At 46.1% G+C, this 25,282-nt stretch overlaps 1 protein-coding gene across 1 annotated transcript; it reads left to right on the top strand.

Moving 5' to 3' along the window:
- The first annotated feature begins 22,885 nt into the window (after window positions 1-22,885).
- Window positions 22,886-25,008, top strand: LOC109780238 (uncharacterized). The gene has a single exon (XM_020338825.4). The coding sequence runs from the start codon at window positions 22,977-22,979 to the stop codon at window positions 24,945-24,947; it is 1,971 nt and encodes a 656-aa protein (XP_020194414.1). The 5' UTR covers window positions 22,886-22,976; the 3' UTR covers window positions 24,948-25,008.
- Window positions 25,009-25,282: the final 274 nt, after the last annotated feature.

Here is a 25,282-nt window from a genome sequence, read left to right on the forward strand (position 1 = left end):
ACCTACACAAAACAAATAAATCCTCGCAACCAACGCGATAAGGGGTTGTCAATCCCTACACGGTCACTTACGAGAGTGAGATCTGATAGATATGATAGGATAATATTTTTGGTATTTTTATGATAAAGATGCAAAGTAAAATAAAAGCAAAAGAAATAACTAAGTGTTGGAAGATTAATATGCTGAAGATAGACCCAGGGGCCATAGGTTTCACTAGTGGCTTCTCTCAAGAGCATAAGTATTTTACGGTGGGTGAACAAATTACTGTTGAGCAATTGACAGAATTGAGCATAGTTATGAGAATATCTAGGTATGATCATGTATATAGGCATCACGTCCGAGACAAGTAGACCGACTCCTGCCTGCATCTACTACTATTACTCCACACATCGACCGCTATCCAGCATGCATCTAGAGTATTAAGTTCATAAGAACAGAGTAACGCCTTAAGCAAGGTGACATGATGTAGAGGGATAAATTCATGCAATATGATAAAAACTCCATCTTGTTATCCTCGATGGCAACAATACTATACGTGCCTTGCTGCCCCTACTGTCACTGGGAAAGGACACCGCAAGATTGAACCCATAGCTAAGCACTTCTCCCATTGCAAGAAAGATCAATCTAGTAGGCCAAACCAAACTGATAATTCGAAGAGACTTGCAAAGATAACCAATCATACATAAAAGAATTCAGAAGATTCAAATATTGTTCATAGATAAACTTGATCATAAACCCACAATTCATCGGTCTCTACAAACACACCACAAAAGAAGATTACATCGAATAGATCTCCACGAGAAAGGGGGAGAACGTTGTATTGATATCCAAAAAGAGAGAGGAAGCCATCTAGCTAATAACTATGGACCCGAAGGTCTGAGGTAAACTACTCACACTTCATCGGAAGGGCTATGGTGTTGATGTAGAAGCCCTCCATGATCGATGCCCCCTCTGGCGGAGCTTCGGAACGTGCCCCAAGATGGGATCTCGTCGGTACAGAAGGTTGCGGTGGTGGAATTAGGTTTTTGGCTCCGTATCTGATCGTTTGGGGGTACGTAGGTATATATAGGAGGAAGAAGTACGTCGGTGGAGCAACAGGGGGCCCACGAGGGTGGAGGGCGCGCCCTAGGGGGGTAGGCGCGCCCCTACCTCGTGGCTTCCCTATTGGTTGCTTGACGTAGGGTCCAAGTCTCCTGGATCATGTTCGTTCCGAAAATCATGTTCCCGAAGGTTTCATTCCGTTTGGACTCCGTTTGATATTCTTTTTCTGCGAAACTCTGAAATAGGCAAAAAAACAGCAATTCTGGGCTGGGCCTCCGATTAATAGGTTAGTCCCAAAAATAATATAAAAGTGAATAATAAAGCCCAATAATGTCCAAAACAGGAGATAATATAGCATGGAGCAATCAAAAATTATAGATACGTTGGAGACGTATCAAGCATCCCCAAGCTTAATTCCTGCTCGTCCTCGAGTAGGTAAATGATAAAAACAGAATTTTTGATGTGGAGTGCTACTAGGCATAATTTCAATGTAATTCTTCTTAATTGTGGTATGAATATTCAGATCCGAAAGATTCAAGATAAAAGTTCATATTGACATAAAAATAATAATACTTCAAGCATACTAACTAAGCAATTATGTCCTCTCAAAATAACATGGCCAAAGAAAGTTCATCCCTACAAAATCATATAGTTTAGTCATGCTCCATTTTCGTCACACAAGAATGCTCTCATCATGCACAACCCCGATGACAAGCCAAGCAATTATTTCATACTTTAGTAATCTCAAACTTTATAAACCTTCACGCAATACATGAGCGCGAGCCATGGACATAGCACTATGGGTGGAATAGAATATGATGATGGGGGTTATGTGGAGAAGACAAAAAAGGAGAAAGTCTCACATCAACGAGGCTAATCAATGAGCTATGGAGATGCCCATCGATTGATGTTAATGCAAGGAGTAGGGATTGCCATGCAACGGATGCACTAGAGCTATAAGTATATGAAAGCTCAACAAAAAGAAACTAAGTGGGTGTGCATCCAACTTGCTTGCTCACGAAGACCTAGGGCACTTGAGGAGGCCCATTGTTGGAATATACAAGCCAAGTTCTATAATGAAAAATTCCCACTAGTATATGAAAGTGACAAAACAAGGGACTCTCTATCATGAAGATTATGGTGCTACTTTGAAGCACAAGTGTGGTAAAAGGATAGTAACATTGTCCCTTCTTTCTTTTTCTCTCATCAATTTTTTTGGGCCATCTCTTTTTATGGCCTTTCTCTATTTTTTATATATTCCTCACTTGGTACAATGCTCTAGAAAATGATGATCATCACACTTCTATTTATTTACAACTCAATGATTACAACTCGATACTAGAACAAAGTATGACTCTATATGAATGCCTCCGGCGGTGTACCGGGATATGCAATGAACCAAGAGTGACATGTATGAAAGAATTATGAACGGTGGCTTTGCCACAAATACTATGTCAACTACATGATCATGCAAAGCAATATGACAATGATGAATGTGTCATGATAAACGGAATGGTGGAAAGTTGCATGGCAATATATCTCGGAATGGCTATGGAAATGCCATAATAGGTAGGTATGGTGGCTGTTTTGAGGAAGGTATAAGGAGGTTTATGTGTGAAAGAGCGTATCATATCACGGGGTTTGGATGCACCGGCGAAGTTTGCACCAACTCTTAATGTGAGAAAGGGAAATGCACAGTACCGAAGAGGCTAGCAACAGTGGAAAGGTGAGAGTGCGTATAATCCATGGACTCAACATTAGTCATAAAGAACTCATATACTTATTGCAAAAATCTACAAGTCATCAAAAACCAAGCACTACGCGCATGCTCCTAGGGGGATAGATTGGTAGGAAAAGACCATCGCTCGTCCCCGACCGCCACTCCTAAGGAGGACAATCAAAGAACACCTCATGTTTCAAATTTGTTACATAACGTTTACCATACGTGCATGCTACGGGGCTTGCAAACTTCAACACAAGTATTTCTCAAATTCACAACTACTCAACTAGCACGACTTTAATATTACTACCTCCATATCTCAAAACAATCATCAAGCATCAAACTTCTCTTAGTATTCAACACACTCATAAGAAAGTTTTTACTAATCTTGAATACCTAGCATATTAGGATTAATTTTAAGCAAATTACCATGCTATTTAAGACTCTCAAAATAATCTAAGTGAAGCATGAGAGATCAATAGTTTCTATAAAACAAATCCACCATCGTGCTCTAAAAGATATAAGTGAAGTACTAGAGCAAAAACCATATAACTCAAAAGATATAAGTGAAGCACATAGAGTATTCTAATAATTTTTGAATCATGCGTGTCTCTCTCAAAAGGGTGTGTACAGCAAGGATGATTGTGGTAAACTAAAAATCAAATACTCAAATCATACAAGACGCTCCAAGCAAAACACATATCATGTGGTGAATAAAAATATAGCTCCAAGTAAAGTTACCGATGGAAGTAGACGAAAGAGGGGATGCCTTCCGGGGCATCCCCAAGCTTTGGCTTTTTGGTGTCCTTAGATTATCTTGGGGGTGCCATGGGCATCCCCAAGCTTAGGCTCTTGCCACTCCTTGTTCCGTAATCCATCAAATCTTTCACCCAAAACTTGAAAACTTCACAACACAAAACTCAGCAGAAAATCTCGTGAGCTCCGTTAGCGAAAGAAAACAAAAGACCACTTTAAGGTACTGTAATGAACTCATTCTTTACTTATATTGGTGTTAAACCTACTGTATTCCAACTTCTCTATGGTTTATAAACTCTTTTACTAGCCATAGAATCATCAAAATAAGCAAACAACACACGAAAAACAGAATCTGTCAAAAACAGAACAGTCTGTAGTAATAGGTAACTAACGCAAACTTCTGGAACTCCAAAAAATCATCCAAAATAGGAAAACCTAGACTATTTGTTTATTGAACAGCAGCAATTGGAATCAATATTTTATCACGTTCTAGTGATTTTTAACAATTGTTTTCGTGAACAGAAAGTTTCTGGAAATTTCTGCAAGATCAAATAACTATCATCCAAGAAGATCCTATAGGTTTAACTTGGCACAGACACTAATTAAAACATAAAAACACATCTAACCAGAGGCTAGATCAAGTATTTATTCCTAAACAGAAGCAAAAAGCAAAAAAAACTAAATATAAAATTGGGTTGCCTCCCAACAAGCGCTATCGTTTAACGCCCCTAGCTAGGCATAAAAGCAAGTATAGATCTAGGTATTGCCATCTTTGGTAGGCAATTCTTCAATGAGATATCTATCATCCCTTAGGGTTTCTTTCTTTCTATTAATTATCCAACTTTTAGGAACAAGATCGAAATATTCATTTGTAGCAAATGGTTCCTTAATGAAAGCAAAAAGATTGGGATGAATACTTATAGATTTAAGATCCGCAGTTTCTTTACTAGTGGATTCACCCTTATTTTTAGGAACAGACATAAGCTTGGCAATTTTAGTTGGGGGGCTAGGAGTATTCTTTACGGAAGAAAAAGCGGTTCCCAAGTTGGTAATGATACCCTCAAGTTTATCGATTCTAGTGGAATCTTGATTTGTTCTCTCATTAACTATGGGTTCCTTTTCCTTAATATTTTTCAATGTGACTCCTACCTTAGATCCATATTGGGTAATTTGGTTGTGGATCTTTTTATCCAGATTTTCAATTAACTCTATGGTAGCAACTTTATTTTCAATAATTTCAAGTCTTTGCATTACATGCTCCAAAGTTAACATAGTTCCATTAACTAGAAGAGGTGGTGAGCCAAATAAATCTATCATAGCATTATAAGAGTCAAAAGTATGGCTACCCAAGAAATTCCCTCCGGTAATGGTATCAAGGATATATCTATACCAAGGATTAGCGCCTACATAAAAATTGCGGAGAAGAACGGAAGTAGATTGCTTCCTGGCAGATCTATTTTGAGCATTGCAAATTCTATACCAAGTGTCTTTTAGATTTTCCCCCTCCCTTTGTTTAAAATTTAGAACTTCATTCTCGGGAGACAACGGAGAAGATAGAGGACTAGCCATAATGACAAGCAAATGAAAAAGAGGCGAACGAAAAAGAGAGGGCGAATAAAACGGCAAGGGTGAAGTGGGGGAGAGGAAAACGAGAGGCAAATGGCAAATAATGTAATGCGGGAGATAAGAGTTTGTGATGGGTACTTGGTATGTTGACTTTTGCATAGACCTCCCCGGCAACGGCGCCAGAAATCCTTCTTGCTACCTCTTGAGCACTGTGTTGGTTTTCCCTTGAAGAGGAAAGGGTGATGCAGCAAAGTAGCGTAAGTATTTCCCTCAGTTTTTGAGAACCAAGGTATCAATCCAGTAGGAGGCTACGCGCGAGTCCCTCGCACCTACACAAAACAAATAAATCCTCGCAACCAATGCGATAAGGGGTTGTCAATGTCGTGCCTTGCCCCATCTTGTTATCCTCGATGGCTACAATACTATATGTGCCTTGCCGCCCCTACTGTCACTGGGAAAGGACACCGCAAGATTGAACCCAAAGCTAAGACTTCTCCCATTGCAAGAAAGATCAATCTAGTAGGCCAAACTAAACTGATAATCCGAAGAGACTTGCAAAGATAACCAATCATACATAAAAGAATTCAGAAGATTCAAATATTGTTCATATATAAACTTGATCATAAACCCACAATTCATCGGTCTCAACAAACACACCGCAAAACAAGATTACATCGAATAGATCTCCACGAGAGAGGGGGAGAACGTTGTATTGAGATCCAAAAAGAGAGAGGAAGCCATCTAGCTAATAACTATGGACCCGAATGTCCGAGGTAAACTACTCACACTTCATCGGAAGGGCTATGGTGTTGATGTAGAAGCCCTCCGTGATCGATGCCCCCTCCGGTGGAGCTCCGGAACAGGCCCCAAGATGGGATCTCGTGGGTACAGAAGGTTGCGGCGGTGGAATTAGGTTTTTGGCTCCGTATCTGATCGTTTGGGGGTACGTAGGTATATATAGGAGGAAGAAGTACGTCGGTGGAGCAACAGGGGGCCCACGAGGGTGGAGGGCGCGCCCTAGGGGGGTAGGCGCGCCCCCCTACCTCGTGGCTTCCCTGTTGGTTGCTTGACGTAGGTCCAAGTCTCCTGGATCATGTTTGTTCCGAAAATCACGGTCCCGAAGGTTTCATTCCGTTTGGACTCCGTTTGATATTCTTTTTCTGCGAAACTCTGAAATAGGCAAAAAAAGCAATTCTGGGCTGGGCCTCCGGTTAAAGGTTAGTCCCAAAAATAATATAAAAGTGAATAATAAAGCCCAATAATGTCCAAAACAGAAGATAATATAGCATGGAGCAATCAAAAATTATAGATACGTTGGAGACGTATCAGCAGCAGTGTTCGATCGGCTTCAGTTAGCAGCAGTAGCGAAGGAATCACTCGGGGTCAGTTAACAGCAAGGGATCGATCGATCACTCGGGTTCAGTGACGCGTAGCCTGCAGTGCAATCGCTTGGGTTCAGTTAGAGCCCAACGCCTCGCTCGGGTTCAGTTAGAGCGCAACTCCTCGCACACACACGCGTACGTACGAGAGAAACGCGCATCGCTCGGCCCCCGACCATCCACTATAACCAGGAACTACCCGATATTTTCCTCGCCCTCGCTTCTATCATGGTTTTTTCCGTCATGGACTGCCCAAAGAATTTCATGCAGCTGTGTCTCCGGCCCGCCCAAGGCGAAAAGCCCATTTTCTATCATGATTTTTTGCCATAGAAGTAGGAGCCCACCACATCTATGATGATACTAGGTTTTGTCACAATTATCGTCATAGAAGTGTCATAAGTATGACAGAAAAAAAATTCGTTCGGCCCAAAATGTCACGGATGTGTCTTTTTTTTGTAGTGCGTTGCGAAGGTTTGTTGTTTTGAAGCACCACGTGATGATCAAGTGTGATAGATTCTAAAGTTTGCATACCACGGGTGTAAGCCAGATTTACACATGCGAAACACTTAGGTTGACTTGACGAGCCTACCATGTACAGACATGGCCTCGGAACACGAGAGACCGAAAGGTCGGACATGAGTCGTATAGTAGATGCGATCAACATGGAGATGCTCACCGTTGATGACTAGTCCGTCTCACGTAATGATCGGACACGGCCTAGTCGATTCGAATCATGTATCACTTAGATGACTAGAGGGATGTCTATCTGAGTGGGAGTTCATTAAATATTTTGATTAGATGAACTTAATTGTCATGAACTTAGTCTAAAATATCTTTACAATATGTCTTGTAGATCAAATGGCCCACGCTAATGTTGCCCTCAACTTCAACGCGTTTCTAGAGAAAACCAAGCTGAAAGACGATGGTAGCAACTAGACGGACTGGGTCCATAACTTGAGGATCATCCTCATAGCTGCCAAGAAAGCATATGTCGTTGAAGCACCGCTAGGTGATGCACCCATTTTCCCAGCAACTCAAGACTTTATGAACGCCTGGCAGTCGCGTAGTGATGGTTACTCCCTGGTTCAGTGCAGCATGCTTTATAGCTTAGAACCGGGGCTCCAAAAGCGTTTTGAGCAACACGGAGCATATGAGATGTTCCAAGAGCTGCAAATGGTTTTCCAAGCTCATGCCCGGGTCGAGAGATATGAAGTCTCCGACAAATTCTACAGTTGTAAGATGGAGGAAAATAGTTCTGTCGCGAGCATATACTCAAAATGTATGGGTTGCACAACAGCTTGTCTCAGCTGGGAGTTAATCTTCCAGATGACTCGGTCATTGACAGAATCCTCCTGTCGCTTCCACCTAGCTACAAGAGCTTTGTGATGAACTAGAATATGCAAGGGACGGAGAAGTCCATTCCTGAGTTATATTCAATGCTGAAATCAGTGGAGGTGGAGATCAAAAAGGAACATCAAGTGTTCATGGTGAATAAGACCACTAGTTTCAAGAAAGGCAAGGGTAGGAAGAACTTCAAGAAGGACGGCAAAGGAGTTGCCGCGCCCGGTAAATCAGTTGCCGGGAAGAAGCCAAAGAATGGACCCCAAGCTTGAGACTCAGTGCTTTTATTGCAAGGGAAATGGTCACTGGAAACAGAACTGCCCCAAGTACTTAGCGAATAAGAAGGCCGGAAATGCCAAAGGTATATATGATATACATGTTATTGATGTGTAACTTACCAGCGCTCGTAGTAGCTCTTGGGTACTTGATACCGGTGCGGTTGCTCATATTTGTAACTCAAAATAGGAGATGCGGAATAAGCGGAGACTGGCAAAGGACGACGTGACGATGCGCGTCGAGAATGGTTCCAAGGTCGATGTGATCGCCGTCGGCATGCTACCTCTACATCTACCTTCGGGATTAGTTTTAAACCTCAATAATTGTTATTTAGTGCCTGCTTTGAGCATGAACATTTTATCTGGATCTCGTTTAATGCAAGATGGCTACTCATTTAAATCCGAGAATAATGGTTGTTCTATTTATATGAGAGATATGTTTTATGGTCATGCCCCGCTGGTCAATGGTTTGTTTTTGTTGAATCTCGAACGTGATGTTACACATATTAATAGTGTGAATGCCAAAAGATGTAAGGTTGATAATGATAGTCCCACATACTTGTGGCACTGCCGCCTTGGTCACATTGGTGTCAAATGCATGAAGAAACTCCATGCAGATGGACTTTTAGAGTCTCTTGATTATGAATCATTTGACACGTGCGAACCATGCCTCATGGGCAAAATGACCAAGACTTTGTTCTCTGGAACAATGGAGCGAGCAACCAACTTGTTGGAAATCATACATACTGATGTGTGCGGTCCAATGAGGGTTGAGGCTCGCAGTGGCTATCGTTATGTTCTCACCCTCACTGATGACTTAAGTAGATATGGCTATGTCTACTTAATGAAACACAAGTCTGAGACCTTTGAAAAGTTCAAGGAATTTCAGAGCGAGGTAGAGAATCAACGTGACGGGAAAATAAAGTTCTTACGATCAGATCGTGGAGGAGAATACTTGAGTCACGAGTTTGGCACGCACTTAAGGAAATGTGGAATTGTTTCACAGCTCACGCCGCCTGGAACACCGCAATGTAATGGTGTGTCCGAACGTCGTAATCGCACTCTATTGGATATGGTGCGATCTATGATGTCTCTTACCGATCTACCGCTATCATTTTGGGGTTATGCTTTAGAGACAGATGCATTCACTTTAAATAGGGCACCGTCTAAATCCGTTGAGATGACACCGTATGAAGTATGGTTTGGGAAGAAACCTAAGCTGTTGTTTCTGAAATTTTGGGGATGCGATGCTTATGTCAAGAAACTTCAACCTGAAAAGCTCGAACCCAAATCGGAAAAATGCGTCTTCATAGGATACCCTAAGGAAACTATTGGGTATACCTTCTACCTCAGATCCGAAGGCAAGATCTTTGTTGCCAAGAATGGATCCTTTCTAGAGAAAGAGTTTCTTTCAGAAGAAGTGAGTGGGAGGAAAGTAGAACTTGATGAGGTACCCCCTCTTGAACCGGAGAGTAGCGCAGCTCAGGAAGATGTTTCTGTGGTGCCTGCACCGACTAGAGAGGAAGTTAATGATGATGATCATGAAACTTCGGATCAAGTTGCTACTGAACTTCGTAGGTCCACAAGGACACGTTACGCACCAGAGTGGTACAGCAACCCTGTCCTGGAAATCATGTTGTTAGACAACGGTGAACCTTCGAACTATGAAGAAGCGATGGCGGGACCGTATTCCAACAAATGGCTTGAAGCCATGAAATCCGAGATAGGATCCATGTATGAAAACAAAGTATGGACTTTGATAGACTTGCCTGATGATCGGCAAGCCATAGAGAATAAGTGGATCTTTAAGAAGAAGATTGACGCGGATGGTAATGTGACTGTCTATAAGGCTCGGCTTGTCGCTAAGGGTTATCGACAAGTTCAAGGGATTGACTACGATGAGACCTTATCACCTATAGCGAAGCTGAAGTCCATCTGAATCATGTTAGCAATTGCCGCATTCTATGATTATGAGATATGGCAAATGGATGTCAAAACGGCATTCCTTAACGGTTTCCTTAAGGAATAATTGTATATGATGCAGCCGGAAGGTTTTTTCGATCCTAAGAATGCTGACAAGGTATGCAAGCTCCAGCGCTCCATCTATGGGCTGGTGCAAGCATCTCGGAGTTGGAACATTCGCTTTAATGAAATGATCAAAGCGTTTGGGTTTGTACAGACTTATGGAGAAGCCTGTATTTACAAGAAAGTGAGGGGAGCTCTGTAGCATTTCTCATATTGTATGTGGATGACATACTATTGATGGGAAATGATATAGAACTTTTGGAAAGCATAAAGGCCTACTTGAATAAGTGTTTTTCAGTGAAGTACCTTGGAGAAGCTGCTTACATATTAGGCATCAAGATCAATAGAGATAGATCGAGACGCCTCATTGGTCTTTCACAAAGCACATACCTTGACAAGATATTGAAGAAGTTCAATATGGATCAGTCCAAGAAGGGGTTCTTGCCTGTATTGAAAGGTGTGAGATTGAGCACGACTCAATGCCCGACCTCGGCAGAAGATAGAGAAAAGATGAGTGTCATCCCCTATGCCTCAGCCATAGGCTCTATTATGTATGCCATGCTGTGTACCAGACCTGATGTGAACCTTGCCATAAGTTTGGTAGAGAGGTACCAAAGTGATCCCGGTATGGAACACTGGACATTGGTCAAGAATATCCTGAAGTACCTGAAAAGGACTAAGGATATGTTTCTCATTTATGGAGGTGATGAAGAGCTCGTCGTAAAGGGTTACATCAATGCTAGCTTCGACACAGATCTGGATGACTCCAAGTCACAAACTGGATACGTGTACATTTTGAATGGTGGGGCAGTCAGCTGGTGTAGTTGCAAGCAAAGCGTCGTGGCGGGATCTACATGTGAAGCGGAGTACATAGCCGCCTCGGAGGCAGCACAGGAAGGAGTCTGGATGAAGGAGTTCATCACCGACCTAGGGGTTATTCCCAATGCGTTGGGCCCGATGACTCTCTTCTGTGATAACACTGGAGCTATTGCCCTTGCCAAGGAGCCCACGTTTCACAAGAAGACCAGGAACATCAAGCCTCGCTTCAACTCCATTCGTGAATATATTCAAGATGGAGACATAGATATTTGTAAAGTGCATACGGATCTGAATGTCACAGATCCGTTGACTAAACCTCTTCCACGAGCAAAACATGATCAACACCAGAACTCTATGGGTGTTCGATTCATCACAATGTAACTAGATTATTGGCTCTAGTGCAAGTGGGAGACTGTTGTAAATATGCCCTAGAGGCAATAATAAAATGGTTATTATTATATTTCCTTGTTCATGATAATTGTCTATTTTTCATGCTATAATTGTATTAACCGGAAACCGTAATACATGTGTGAATACGTAGATCACAATATGTCCCTAGTGAGCCTTTAGTCGACTAGCTCGTTGATCAATAGATGGTTGTGGTTTCCTGACCATGGACATTGGATGTCGTTGATAACGGGATCACATCACTAGGAGAATGATGTGATGGACAAGACCCAATTCTAAGCATAGCACAAGATCATGTAGTTCGTTTGCTAAGAGCTTTTCTAATGTCAAGTATCATTTCCTTGGACCATGAGATTGTGCAACTCCCGGATACCGTAGGAATGCATTGGGTGTATCAAACGTCACAACGTAACTGGGTGACTATAAAGGTGCACTACAGGTATCTCCGAAAGTGTCTGTTGGGTTGGCACGAATCGAGACTGGGATTTGTCACTCTGTATGACGGAGAGGTATCTCTGGGCCAACTCGGTAATGCATCATCATAATGAGCTCAATGTGACTAAGGAGTTAGCCACGGGATCATGCGTTACAGAACGAGTAAAGAGACTTGCCGGTAACGAGATTGAACGAGGTATGGGGATACCGACGATCAAATCTCGGGCAAGTAACATACCGATGGACAAAGGGAATTGTATACGGGATTAATTGAATCCCCGACATCGTAGTTCATCTGATAGATCATCGTGGAACATGTGAGAGCCAACATGGGTATCCAGATCCTGTTGTTGCTTATTGGCCGGAGAGATGTCTCGGTCATGTCTGCATGGTTCCCGAACCCGTAGGGTCTACACACTTAAGGTTCGGTGACACTAGAGTTGTTATGGGAAATTGTATGTGGTTACCGAAGGTTGTTCGGAGTTCCGTAATGGTCCGGAGGTGAAGATTTATATATGGGAAGTCCAGTTTCAGTCACCGGAATGGTTTCTGGGGTTATCGGTATTGTACCGGGACCACCGAAAGGTGTCCGGGGGTCCACCAGCCCCGGAGGACTTAATGGTCTGAATATGGGAGGGAACCAGCCCCCTAGTGGGCTGGTGCGCCCCCCCCCCCAAGGGCCCAAGGCGCCTCGGGTTGGAAACCCTAGGGGAGGGGGTGCCTCCCACCTTGCTTCGGGGGCAAGTCTCCCCCTCCTGGCCGCCCCCACTCTAGATGCAACTAGGGGGGCTGTCCCCCTCTTCCCTTCCCCCCCTCTAGATGCAACTAGTGGAGGGTGGGAGGGCAGCCGCACCTCCCCTAGCGCAACCCTTCCACCCTCTAACTCCTCCTCCTCCATAGTGCTAGGCCTTGGAGGAGAACCGCAAGCTCCACCACCACGCCGTCGTGCTGCCGGAGCTTTCCCTCAACTTCTCCTCTCCCCTTGTTGGATCAAGAAGGAGGAGACGTCCCCGGGCTGTACGTGTGTTGAACGCGGAGGCGCCATTCGTTCGGCACTAGGTCGGAACTTCCGTGATTTGAATCGCCGCGAGTACGACTCCATCAACCGCGTCCTTGTAACACTTCCGCTTAGCGATCTTCAAGGGTATGAAGATGCACTCCCTCTCTCTCTCTCTCTCTCTCTCTCTCTCTCTCGTTGCTAGTATCTCCTAGATTGATCTCGGTGACACATAGGAAAATTTTGAATTATTACTACGATCCCCAACAGATCTCCCACTCACTTTCTTGTAAATACAGGCTTCTCCAAAAGTCTGTATAAAACCATATGCTTTGATTACACTATCAAAGTGTATATTCCAACTCCGAGAGGCTTGCACCAGTCCATAAATGGATCGCTGGAGCTTGCACACTTTGTTACCACCATTAGGGTCGACAAAACCTTCTGGTTGCATCATATATAACTCTTCTTTAAGAAATTCATTAAGGAATGCGGTTTTGACATCCATTTGCCAAATTTCATAATCATAAAATGCGGCAATTGCTAACATGATTCGGACAGACTTAAGCATCACGATGGGTGAGAAAGTCTCATCGTAGTCAACTCCATGAACTTGTTGAAAACCTTTCGCAACAAGTTGAGCTTTGTAGACAATAAAATTACCGTCAGCGTCAGTCTTCTTCTTGAAGATCCATTTATTTTCTATGGCTTGCCGATCATCGGGCAAGTCAACCAAAGTCCATACTTTGTTCTCATACATGGATCCCATCTCAGATTTCATGGCCTCAAGCCATTTCGCAGAATCTGGGCTCATCATTGCTTCCTCATAGTTCGTAGGTTCGTCATGGTCTAGTAACATGATTTCCAGAACAGGATTACTGTACCACTCTGGTGCGGATCGTACTTTGGTTGACCTACGAGGTTCGGTAGTAACTTGATCTGAAGTTTCATGATCATCATCATTAACTTCCTCACTAATTGGTGTAGGCACCACTAGAACAGATTTCTGTGATGAACCATTTTCCAATTCGAGAGAAGGTACAACTACCTCATCAAGTTCTACTTTCCTCCCACTCACTTCTTTCAAGAGAAACTCCTTCTCTAGAAAGGATTCATTCTTAGCAACAAATGTCTTGCCTTCGGATCTGTGATAGAAGGTGTACCCAACCGTTTCTTTTGGGTATCCTATGAAGACGCACTTCTCCGATTTGGGTTCGAGCTTATCAGGTTGAAGCTTTTTCACATAAGCATCGCAACCCCAAACTTTAAGAAATGACAGCTTAGGTTTCTTGCCAAACCACGGTTCATATGGTGTCATCTCAACGGATTTAGATGGTGCCCTATTTAACGTGAATGCAGCCGTCTCTAAAGCATAACCCCAAAACGATAGTGGTAAATCCGTAAGAGACATCATAGATCGCACCATATCTAATAAAGTACGATTACGATGTTCGGACACACCATTACACTGTGGTGTTCAGGTGGCGTGAGTAGCGAAACTATTTCACATTGTTTTAACTGAAGGCCAAACTCATAACTCAAATACTCTTCTCCACGATCAGATCGTAGAAACTTTATTTTCTTGTTACGATGATTTTCCGCTTCACTCTGAAATTATATGAACTTTTCAAATGTTTCAGACTTCTGTTTCATTAAGTAGATATACCCATATCTGCTCAAATCATCTGTGAAGGTCAGAAAATAACGATACCCGCCACGAGCCTCAACACTCATCAGATCGCATACATCAGTATGTATTATTTCCAATAAGTCAGTTGCTCGTTCCATTGTTCCAGAGAACGGAGTTTTAGTCATCTTGCCCATGAGGCATGGTTCGCAAGTATCAAGTGATTCCAAAAGCCCATCAGCATGGAGTTTCTTCATGTGCTTTACACCAATATGACCTAAACGACAGTGCCACAAATAAGTTGCACTATCTTTATTAACTTTGCATCTTTTGGCTTCAATATTATGAATATGTGTATCACTATGATCGTGATTCAACAAAAATAGACCACTCATCAAGGGTGCATGACCATAAAAGATATTACTCATATAAATAGAACAACCATTATTCTCTGATTTAAATGAATAACCGTCTCGCGTCAAACAAGATCCAGATATAATGTTCATGCTCAACGCTGGCACCAAATAACAATTATTCAGGTCTAAAACTAATCCCGAAGGTAGATGTAGAGGTAGCATGCCGACGGCGATCACATCGACCTTGGAACCATTTCCGACGCGCATCGTCACCTCATCCTTAGCCAATCTACGTTTAATCCGTAGCCCCTGTTTCGAGTTGCAAATATGAGCAACAGAACCAGTATCAAATACCCAAGCGCTACTACGAGCATTAGTAAGGTACACATCAATAACATGTATATCAAATATACCTTTCACTTTGCCATCCTTCTTATCCGCCAAATACTTGGGGCATTCCGCTTCCAGTGACCAGTCCCTTTGCAGTAGAAGCACTCAGTTTCAGGCTTAGGTCCAGACTTGGGATTCTTCCTGGGAGTAGCAACTTGCTTGCTATTCTTCTTGAAGTTCCCCTTCTTCCCTGTGCCTTTTTTCTTGAAACTAGTGGTCTTATTAACCATCAACACTTGATGCTCCTTCTTGATTTCTACCTCCACAGCCTTAAGCATCGCGAAGAGCTCAGGAATTGTCTTTTATATCCCTTGCATGTTATAGTTCATCACGAAGCCTTTATAGCTTGGTGGCAGTGATTGAAGAACTCTGTCAATGACATTATAATCAGGAAGATTAACTCCCAGCTGAGTCAAGTGGTTATGGTACCCGGACATTTTGAGTATGTGTTCACTGACAGAACTATTCTCCTCCATATTGCAGCTATAGAACTTGTTGGAGACTTCATATCTCTCAACTCGGGCATTTGCTTGAAATATTAACTTCAACTCATGGAACATCTCATATGCTCCATGAAGTTCAAAACATCTTTCAAGTCCCTATTCTAAGCCGTAAAGCATGGCTCACTGAACTATCGAGTAGTCATCAGCTTTAGTTTCCAGACGTTCATAACGTCCGGGGTTGCTCCTGCAGCGGGCCTTGCACCTAGCGGTGCTTCCAGGACGCAATTCTTCTGTGCAGCAATGAGGATAATCCTCAAGTTACGGACCAAGTCCGTGTAGTTGCTACCATCATCTTTCAACTTAGCTTTCTCTAGGAACGCATTAAAATTCAAGGGAACGGAAGCACGGGCCATTGATCTACAACAACATAGATATGCAAAAACTATCAGGACTAAGTTCATGATAAATTTAAGTTTAATTAATCATATTACTAAAGAACTCCCACTTAGATAGGCATCCCTCTAGTCATCTAAATGATCACGTGATCCATATCAACTAAACCATGTCCGATCATCACGTGAGATGGAGTAGTTTTTCAATGGTGAACATCTCTATGTTGATCATATCTACTATATGATTCACGTTCGACCTTTCGGTCTCAGTGTTCCAAGGCCATATCTGCATATGCTAGGCTCGTCAAGTTTAACCCGAGTACTCTGCACGTGCAAAACTGTCTTACACCTGTTGTATGTGAACGTAGAGCTTATCACACCCGATAATCACGTGGTGTCTCGGCACGACGAACTGTATCAACGGTGCATACTCAGGGAGAACACTTATACCATGAAATTTAGTGAGGGATCATCTTATAATGCTACCGCCATACTAAGCAAAATAAGATGCATAAAAGATAAACATCACATGCAATAAAAATATGTGACATGATATGGCCATCATCATCTTGTGCCTTTGGTCTCCATCTCCAAAGCACCGTCATGATCTCCATCGTCACCGGCTTGACACCTTAATCTCCATCGTAGCGTCGTTGTCATCTCGCCAACTATTGCTTCTACAACTATCGCTAACGCATAGTGATAAAGTAAAGCAATTATATGGCGATTGCATTTCATACAATAAAGCGACAACCATAAGCCTCCTGCCAGTTGTCGATAACTTTTACAAAACATGATCATATCATACAATAACTTATATCACATCATGTCTTGACCATATCACATCACAACATGCCCTGCAAAAACAAGTTAGACGTCCTCTACTTTGTTGTTGCAAGTTTTACGTGGCTGCTACGGGCTTCTAATAAGAACCGTTCTTACCTACGCATCAAAACCACAACGATTTTTCGTCAAGTGTGCTGTTTTAACCTTCAACAAGGACCGGCCGTAGTCAAATTCGATTCAACTAAAGTTGGAGAAACAGACACCCGCCAGCCACCTGTGTGCAAAAGCACGTCGGTAGAACCAGTCTCATGAACGCGATCATGTAATGTTGGTCCGGGCCGCTTCATCCAACAATACCGCCGAATCAAAATAAGATGTTGGTGGTAAGCAGTATGACTATTATCACCCACAACTCTTTGTGTTCTACTCGTGCATATCATCTACGCATAGACCTGGCTCTAATACCACTGTTGGGGAATGTAGCATGCAATTTCAAAAAAATTCCTACGCTCACGCAAGATCTATCTAGGAGATGCATAGCAACGAGAGGGGTATAGTGTGTCCATGTACCATCGTAGACCGAAAGCAGAAGTGTTATGTTAACACGGTTGATGTAGTCGAACGTCTTCGCGATCCAACCGATCTAGTACCGAACGTACGGCACCTCCGAGTTCAGCACACGTTCAGCTCGATGACGTCCCTTGAACTCTTGATCCAGTAGAGGGTCGAGGGAGACTTCCGTCAGCACGACGACGTGGTGACGGTGATGGTGATGTGTGATAACCCACAAGTATAGGGATCGCAACAGTTTTCGAGGGTAGAGTATTCAACCCAAATTTATAGATTCGACACAAGGGGAGCCAAAGAATATTTGAAGGTATTAGCAGCTGAGTTGTCAATTCAACCACACCTAGAGATTAATTATCTGCAGGAAGTAATCAGAGTAGTTTGATAGTTTTGATAGTAGTGACAGCAGCAACGGTAACATTAACAGTGATAGCAGTAATTTTGTAGCAAGTGTAACAGTGATGATAGAAGTAGTAACTTAGCAGAAACAATATAGGATAAATTCGTAGGCATTGGATCGGTGACTTGTTGGATGATATTCATCATGTGACAGTTATAACCTAGGGCGATACGGCACTAGCTCCAGTTCATCGATATAATGTAGGCATGTATTCCGTAAATATTCATACGTGCTTTATTAAAAGAACTCGCATGACATCTTTTGTCCTACCCTCCCGTGGCAGCGAGGTCCATATTGGAAACTAAGGGATATTAAAGCCTCCTTTTAATAGAGAACCGGAACAAAGCATTAACACATAGTGAATACATGAACTCCTCAAACTACGGTCATCACCGAGAGTGGGCCCGGTTGTTGTCACTCCGGGGTTGTCGGATCATAACACGTAGTAGGTGACTATAACTTGCAAGATCCGATCTAAAACATGGATATAATGATGAATTCATAAACGGTTTAGATCTGAGTTCATGGCACCCGGGCCCAAAGTGACAAGCATTAAGCATAGCAAAGTCATAACAACATCAATCTAAGAACATAGTGGATACTAGGGATCAAGCCCTAACAAAACTAACTCGATTACATGATGAATCTCATCCAACTCCTCACCGACTAGCGAGCCTACGAAGTAATTACTCACTCCCGGTGGGGAGCATCATGGAATTGGCAAGGAGATGGGTTGGTGATGACGAAGAACGAAGAACCCCCTCTCCGGAGCCCCAAACGGACTCCAGATCTGCCCTCCCGAGGAAGAATAGGGCTTGGCGGCGGCTTCGTCTCGTGAAACGCGATAATTCTTTCTCCCTAATTTTTTCTGGAAATATGTGATTTTATAGTATCAGGGGGGTCGTCTGCGGGGCCACCAGGTGGGTACAACTCACCTGGGCGCGCCAAGAGAGGGGGCGCGCCCTGGTGGGTTGTGCCCACCCAGGTGCCCCTCTCCGGCAGGTCTTGGCTCCAGAAATTCTTATTATTGATGTGCCCACCCAGGTGCACACAATCATTTTAATGACGGATTTTGAGATGAAGGATTGGGTAAAACCTTGAGCACCTTCACTCATACATTATGGGGCACTATGTTGTCTATCCAGATTACATTGGAGAAATTGTTTATGTACAAGCCTTATCAATCCATAATTCACATGTTGTTCCTTCTCTAGATGTAGAGAAAGATTCATTTGGATCGTGAGGAGATGGAAATAACGATGTTGGGACCGAGAGTTCCATATCCTAGTGCCATTGGACCCACCAAATATAATTGGTTGGGACACAAGAATATCTTTTGATATCTCCAAGGCATCAAACATCTTGTCTCCGGTAGATACGTTGGAGACATATCAATGTGATCCGCGCAGGGCTTCGCCTAAGCACTACGACGCTATGACCGGAGGAGTAAACTGTGGAGGGGGGCACCGTACACGGCTAAGAGAACAACTGTTGTGCTTTGGGGTGCCCCTGCCCCCGTATATAAAGGAGGAGGGGAGGAGGCGGCCATCCTAGAGGGGGCGCGCCAAGGGGGGAGTCCTACTAGGACCCCTAGTCCTAGTAGGATTCCCCTTTCCTTCTCCGGAGTGGGAAAGGGGGAAAGGGAGAGGGAGTAGGAGAGGGAAAGGGGGGCGCCGCCCCCTCCCCTAGTCCAATTCGGACTCCCATGGGGGGGTGCACGTGGCCACCCCTTGTGGGTTGTCCCCTCTCTTCCCATGGCCCATGAGGCGCATGATTTCCCCCGGGGGGGTTCCGGTAACCCCTCGGTACTCCAGTAAAATACCCGAACCACTCGAAACCATTCTGATGTCCAAACACTATCTTACAATATATCAATCTTTACCTCTCGACCATTTCGAGACTCCTAGTCATGTCTGTGATCTAATCTGGGAGTCCAAACAAACTTCGGTCACCAAAACACATAACTCATAATACAAATCGTCATCGAACGTTAAGCGTGCGGACCCTACGGGTTCGAGAACTATGCAGACATGACCGAGACACATCTCCAATCAATAACCAATAGCGGAACCTGGATGCTCATATTGGTTCCTACATATTCTACGAAGATCTTTATCGGTCAAACCGCAATAACAACATACCTTATTCCCTTTGTCAACGGTATGTTACTTGCCCGAGATTCGATCGTCGGTATCATCATACCTAGTTCAATCTCGTTACCGGCAAGTCTCTTTACTCGTTTCTTAATGCATCATCTCGTAACTAACTCATTAGTCACATTGCTTGCAAGGCTTACAGTGATGTGCATTACCGAGAGGGCCGAGAGATACCTCTCCGATACTCGGAGTGAAAAATCCTAATCTCGATCTATGCCAACCCAACAAACACCTTCGGAGACACCTGTAGAGCATCTTTATAATCACCCAATTATGTTGTTACGTTTGATAGCACACAAGGTGTTCCTCCGGTATTCGGGAGTTGCATAACTCATAGTCAGAGGAATATGTTTAAATCATGAAGAAAGCAATAGCAATAAAACTTGACGACCATTATGCTAAGCTAACCGATGGGTCTTGTCCATCACATCATTCACTAATGATGTGATCCCATTCATCAAATGACAACACATGTCTATGGTTAGGAAACTTAACCATCTTTGATTAATGAGCTAGTCAAGTAGAGGCATACCAGGGGCACTCTGTTTTGTCTATGTATTCACACATGTTCTAAGTTTCCGATTAATACAATTCTAGCATGAATAATAAACATTTATCATGATATAAGGAAATATAAATAACAATTTTATTATTGCCTCTAGGGCATATTTCCTTCATTTCCTTCTCCCCCCCTCTCTCCTTCCCCCTTTCCCCCCTCCGGTAAAAGGAAAGGGGGGGATCCTACTAGGAGCCCAAGTAGGACTCCTCCTACTTGGGGCGCGCCTAGGGCCGGCCTCCTCCCCCTATCTCCTTTATATACGTGGGGAGGGGGGCGCCTAGAAGACACGTCAATTGTTCCAAGCCGTGTGCAGCGCCCCCCTCCACAGTTTACGCCTCCAGTCATATTCACGTAGTGCTTAGGCGAAGCCCTGCGCGGATCGCTTCACCATCACCGTCACCACGCCGTCGTGCTGACGGAACTCTCCCTCGACACTTTGCTGGATCAAGAGTTCGAGGGACGTCATCGAGCTGAACGTGTGCAGAACTCGAAGGTGTCGTATGTTCGGTGCTTGATCGGTTGAACGAGAAGACGTTCGACTACATCAACCGCTTTAAGCAAACGCTTCCGCTTTCGGTCTACGAGGGTACGTGGACACACTCCCCCCTCTCGTTGCTATGCATCTCCTAGATAGATCTTGCGTGAACGTAGGAATTTTTTTGAAATTGCATGCTGCGTTCCCCAACAGGCCGCTGCCCTTTTTCGCTTCTACTTCTCGCCTCCTCCTCATACTTTCTGCCCCAGTTCCTGCCCATCCTTTTGGTCGGAGCAAGGACTCCTTTTGTTGGATCGCCATATTTATCTACATTGGGCATATGATGCGGTCTTGATGGAATTGGCAACACCATTAAGCCACTTGAGGTGCATGTTCAACTTCAACCAGCAATGTATGAAGAGGAAGTGCTTCTTTTTGTCCTAAATAACAATGTGCATGCACGACCAACCTAGGAAGAAAACACATGATCAACAAATTGCATATCCGGTCAAATGACCAACACACAGAGCATATCCAGCCAAATGACCAACACACATGGAGCAACAAAAAACATACGAGCTCTTGGAGTGTCGCGCTATTCGGTCATTGGATTTGCAATTGTTTTTAAAAGCTGCAATACTTGCTTGTGATCTCTTGAATGGTGTACCATCGATTAGTGAGCGTCTTCAAGCTGCACTCATGGATCACTTCGGTGCAATAGGGATCATAGTTCTTTTGCTCACGAAATCAAGCATACACACTTGTCCAAAATGTTCCGCCCCTTTGCACCGTGCCATGAATCAGATCAATGATTGTGTCCAACCACGTATCAACCAACAATTCATCGTCCTTCAAGTTGAAATTTTCTCCCCTCTTCTTCTTTGGACCCGCACCCGACGCCCAGATGTCGCCTGGATCACCGCCCAGCTGTTGGGTGTGCGTCGGCTCGGTCTACGTGGTGTCCGACATTTGGGTGAGCGTTGTTGGGTCTCTGCCTCCGGTTGGGAGTCCTCCACTTGATGGTCTTCGTGGCCTCCGCTGTCATGGATCATGTTTATCACTGCATCCCTGTGAAGTCACCATCCACCATCTCGCCCAGTTGAAACATTCTGGCAAACAGAGACCCGACACCGAAGGGTGAGGGAGCCGGCATCCGCGAATGGACAAGCGCCGGCGACTGCGACTAAAGCTCCATGAAGGTGTAGTCTCAGTTGAGGTCGACTTCGAACAATACTTGATGGCCGTCGGTGATGGTGGACATGGACTGATGTTGCGGACCGAGCTGCGGGGTGGAGGTGATTGCATGACATGCACCCGCCGCTTCACACGCTTTGGCTGAGGAGGTATTGGGTGGTTGTCCACCGCCAAAGCATCCCCCCTCCTTCCCCCCTTCTTTTGTTTTGTGGCGGCAGGTGTTGCATTTTGTTGTGTTAACCTTGCAGGAGACCACTACCAACTTCTCCTTCCGGCTCCGACGTGACGATGACCTTCTCGATCGGCTCCATTGTGGCGGCGGGGGGCGAAATGGACGCGAACTAGGAGGCGGGGCCGTGACGATCAGGGGGATGGGCGGGCTTTCATTTGAAAAAGTGGCAACTGTCCAAATGTGCGAGCTTCACCTCGATTTTGGTTGTGTCCGCGCTGTGGAACGCCTACATGACGGCTGTCCGGACGGCCGCAAACCTCCCTCGGTTTTGTTTCTGGTTTGCGGGAAGAATTTGAACGTGCGGATCGTTTGAGGGCGTTGGATGCATGACACTAAATGACCCAAAATATATTCCTTGCAACCCAAAAAAAAAAAAGAATGGCCCAAAATTTATGAACGTTCAAGTGCTGCTGGCTGTATTTTGGCTGTGAACTCTCGATTGCCATGCCGCAGCCAGTCTCCCTGTCGCTCAATCACAGGTTCTGAAATCTGAATGCCGCCACTTCGATCCGACGCGCCATTTTGCTCCGACAAGTGTCCCAATCCAGCCCGATGCGTCTCGCAAACGTCCCGGCCAGCGCCAAAAAATCTCCTATCCGTTTCCCGGCTGCCGCGCCACTCCCGCACCCCAAGACCAATGCCGCCGACGGCAGCAGCGGCAGCCGCCCTCCCTTCCCTCTCGCCGCACCGCCACCGCGGCCCCGCCGCAAGCGCAAAGTCCATCTGGCTAAACCCCAACCTCCCGAGCTCCCACCCCCTCCACCGCCACAAATCCGCGGAGCTCCAGCGCCAGGACCACGCCCCCGACATCGCCGCCCTCGTGGCGGCGCTCTCCGCCGCGCGCGCGGCCCCGGACCTGGCCGCCGCGCTCTCGTCGCACCGCCCCGTCTCCCCGCGCCTCCTCTGCACGCTCCTCTCCCGCCTCCCGGACCCGCGCCGCGGCGTCGCGCTGCTCGACCTCCTCGCGCCCGACCTCCCCTCGTCGGCACTCCTCGTCCCCTACAACCTCCTGCTCCGCGCCGCCTCCCGCGCCGGCCAGCTCCGCCTCGCGTCCGGCCTCCTCCTCGAGATGCGCGAGAGGGGCGTCGCGGCCGACGGCTTCTCCTACTCCACGCTCCTCGCCGCGCTCACCCGCGCGGGCCACCTCGACCACGCGCTCACCTTCCTCCCGCTCATGGAGGCCGACGCCGTGGCGCCGGACCTTGTGCTCTTCTCCAACCTCATCCACCTCGCCCTCCGCGCCGGCGACGCGCCCAAGGCGCTCGCGCTCTTCTCCCGCCTCCGCGCCGCCGGGATCAGGCCCGACCTCAAGGCCTACAACGCTGCCATCGCCGCCTACTGCAAGTCCGACCTGCTCCGCGACGCCAAGCGCCTGCTGCTCCACGACGTCCCCGCCGACGGCGTCGCCCCCGACGCCGAGTCCTACGCCCCGGTCCTCGCCGCGCTCGCGCGCCGCGGCCGGCACCTCGCGGCGGTCTCGCTCTTCTCGCACATGCGCGCCGTGGCGCGCGTCAAGCCCGACCTCTCGGTCTTCAACATCGTGCTCAACGCGTACGGGCAGCTGGACCTCGCGCGCGACGCCGACCGGCTCTTCTGGTCCATGCGCCGGGCCGGGGTGCCGCCGAGCGTCGTCACGTACAACACCATGCTCCGCGTGTACGGCGACGCCGGGCTGTTCGGGGAGGCGGTCCACCTCTTCGGCCTCATGTGCAGCACCGCCTCCGACGGCGGCGGCGGCAACAACGGCGCCGTCAGGCCCAACGTGGTGACGTACAACACCATGATCGCCATCCACGGCAAGGCGCTGGAGGACGACAAGGCCGGGAGCCTTGTGCAGCAAATGCAGGCCGGCGGCATCCAGCCCAACGCCGTCACCTACTCCACCGTCCTGTCCATCTGGGTCAAGGCCGGGAAGCTGGACCGCGCCGCCAAGCTCTTCGAGAAGCTGCGGGAGTCCGGCACGGAGATGGACCCAGTGCTGTACCAGACGATGGTGGTCGCATACGAGCGCGCCGGGCTCGTTTCGCAGTCCAAGCGCCTGCTGCGCGAGCTCAGAGACCCGGACCAGGCCATCCCCAAGGAGAGTGCCATGAAGATCCTGGCCAGCGCTGGGCGGGTGGAGGAGGCCGCGTGGCTGTTCCGCCGCGCGGTCCACACCGGCGAGGTCAAGGACCCGTCGGTGCACAGGGCGATGATGGGCCTGTTCGCCAAGAACAGGCGGCACCGCAGCGTGGTGGAGGTGTTCGACGAGATGAGGAAGCTGGGCCACCTGCCGGACTCGGAGACGATCGCGGTCACCATGAACGCCTACGGCAAGCTCAAGGAGTTCGACAAGGCCGCGGGGCTGTACCGGGCGCTGAGGGAGGAAGGCTGCGTGTTCTCGGACAGGGTGCACTTCCAGATGCTCAGCTTGCTCGGCGCTCAGCAGGACTTCGAGGCGCTGGAGCGGCTGGTCGGCGAGCTTGGCCATGACCCCAGCATCGACAAGAGGGAGCTCTATCTCGTGTCCGCCGGCGTCTACGAGAGAGCGTACAGGTTTGATGAGGCGGCACAGATTATCAGCCAGATACGAAGTTCCAATGATTTTCGCGTCCAGAAACTCAGATAAGAAGCTTGTAAATATCACTATATCAGCTGGTTAGATTTATAAACACATGATTTTGGTAAAATGCTGGTAACATTCCTCGATTTTTGCATCCAGAAACTCAAATAAGAAGCTTCAGTACCTCTTATCACGTCCAGAGTCCAGACAGCAGAGATTCTGACAAAATTGGAATGCCAGCAAGCTTAAAATCCAGGTCTTGTGACTTGTAAATGTCAGCAAGCTTAAATATCAGATAGTTAGATTTATAAACACACGATTTTGGCGAAAATGCTGTTAAAATTCCCTGGACAAGTTTTTTTTGTTTGTGAATTTTACCAAACATTTCTCACTGAAACCTT

Source organism: Aegilops tauschii, chromosome 3, assembly GCF_002575655.3.
Source record: "Aegilops tauschii subsp. strangulata cultivar AL8/78 chromosome 3, Aet v6.0, whole genome shotgun sequence".
Taxonomy (NCBI): Eukaryota; Viridiplantae; Streptophyta; class Magnoliopsida; order Poales; family Poaceae; genus Aegilops; species Aegilops tauschii.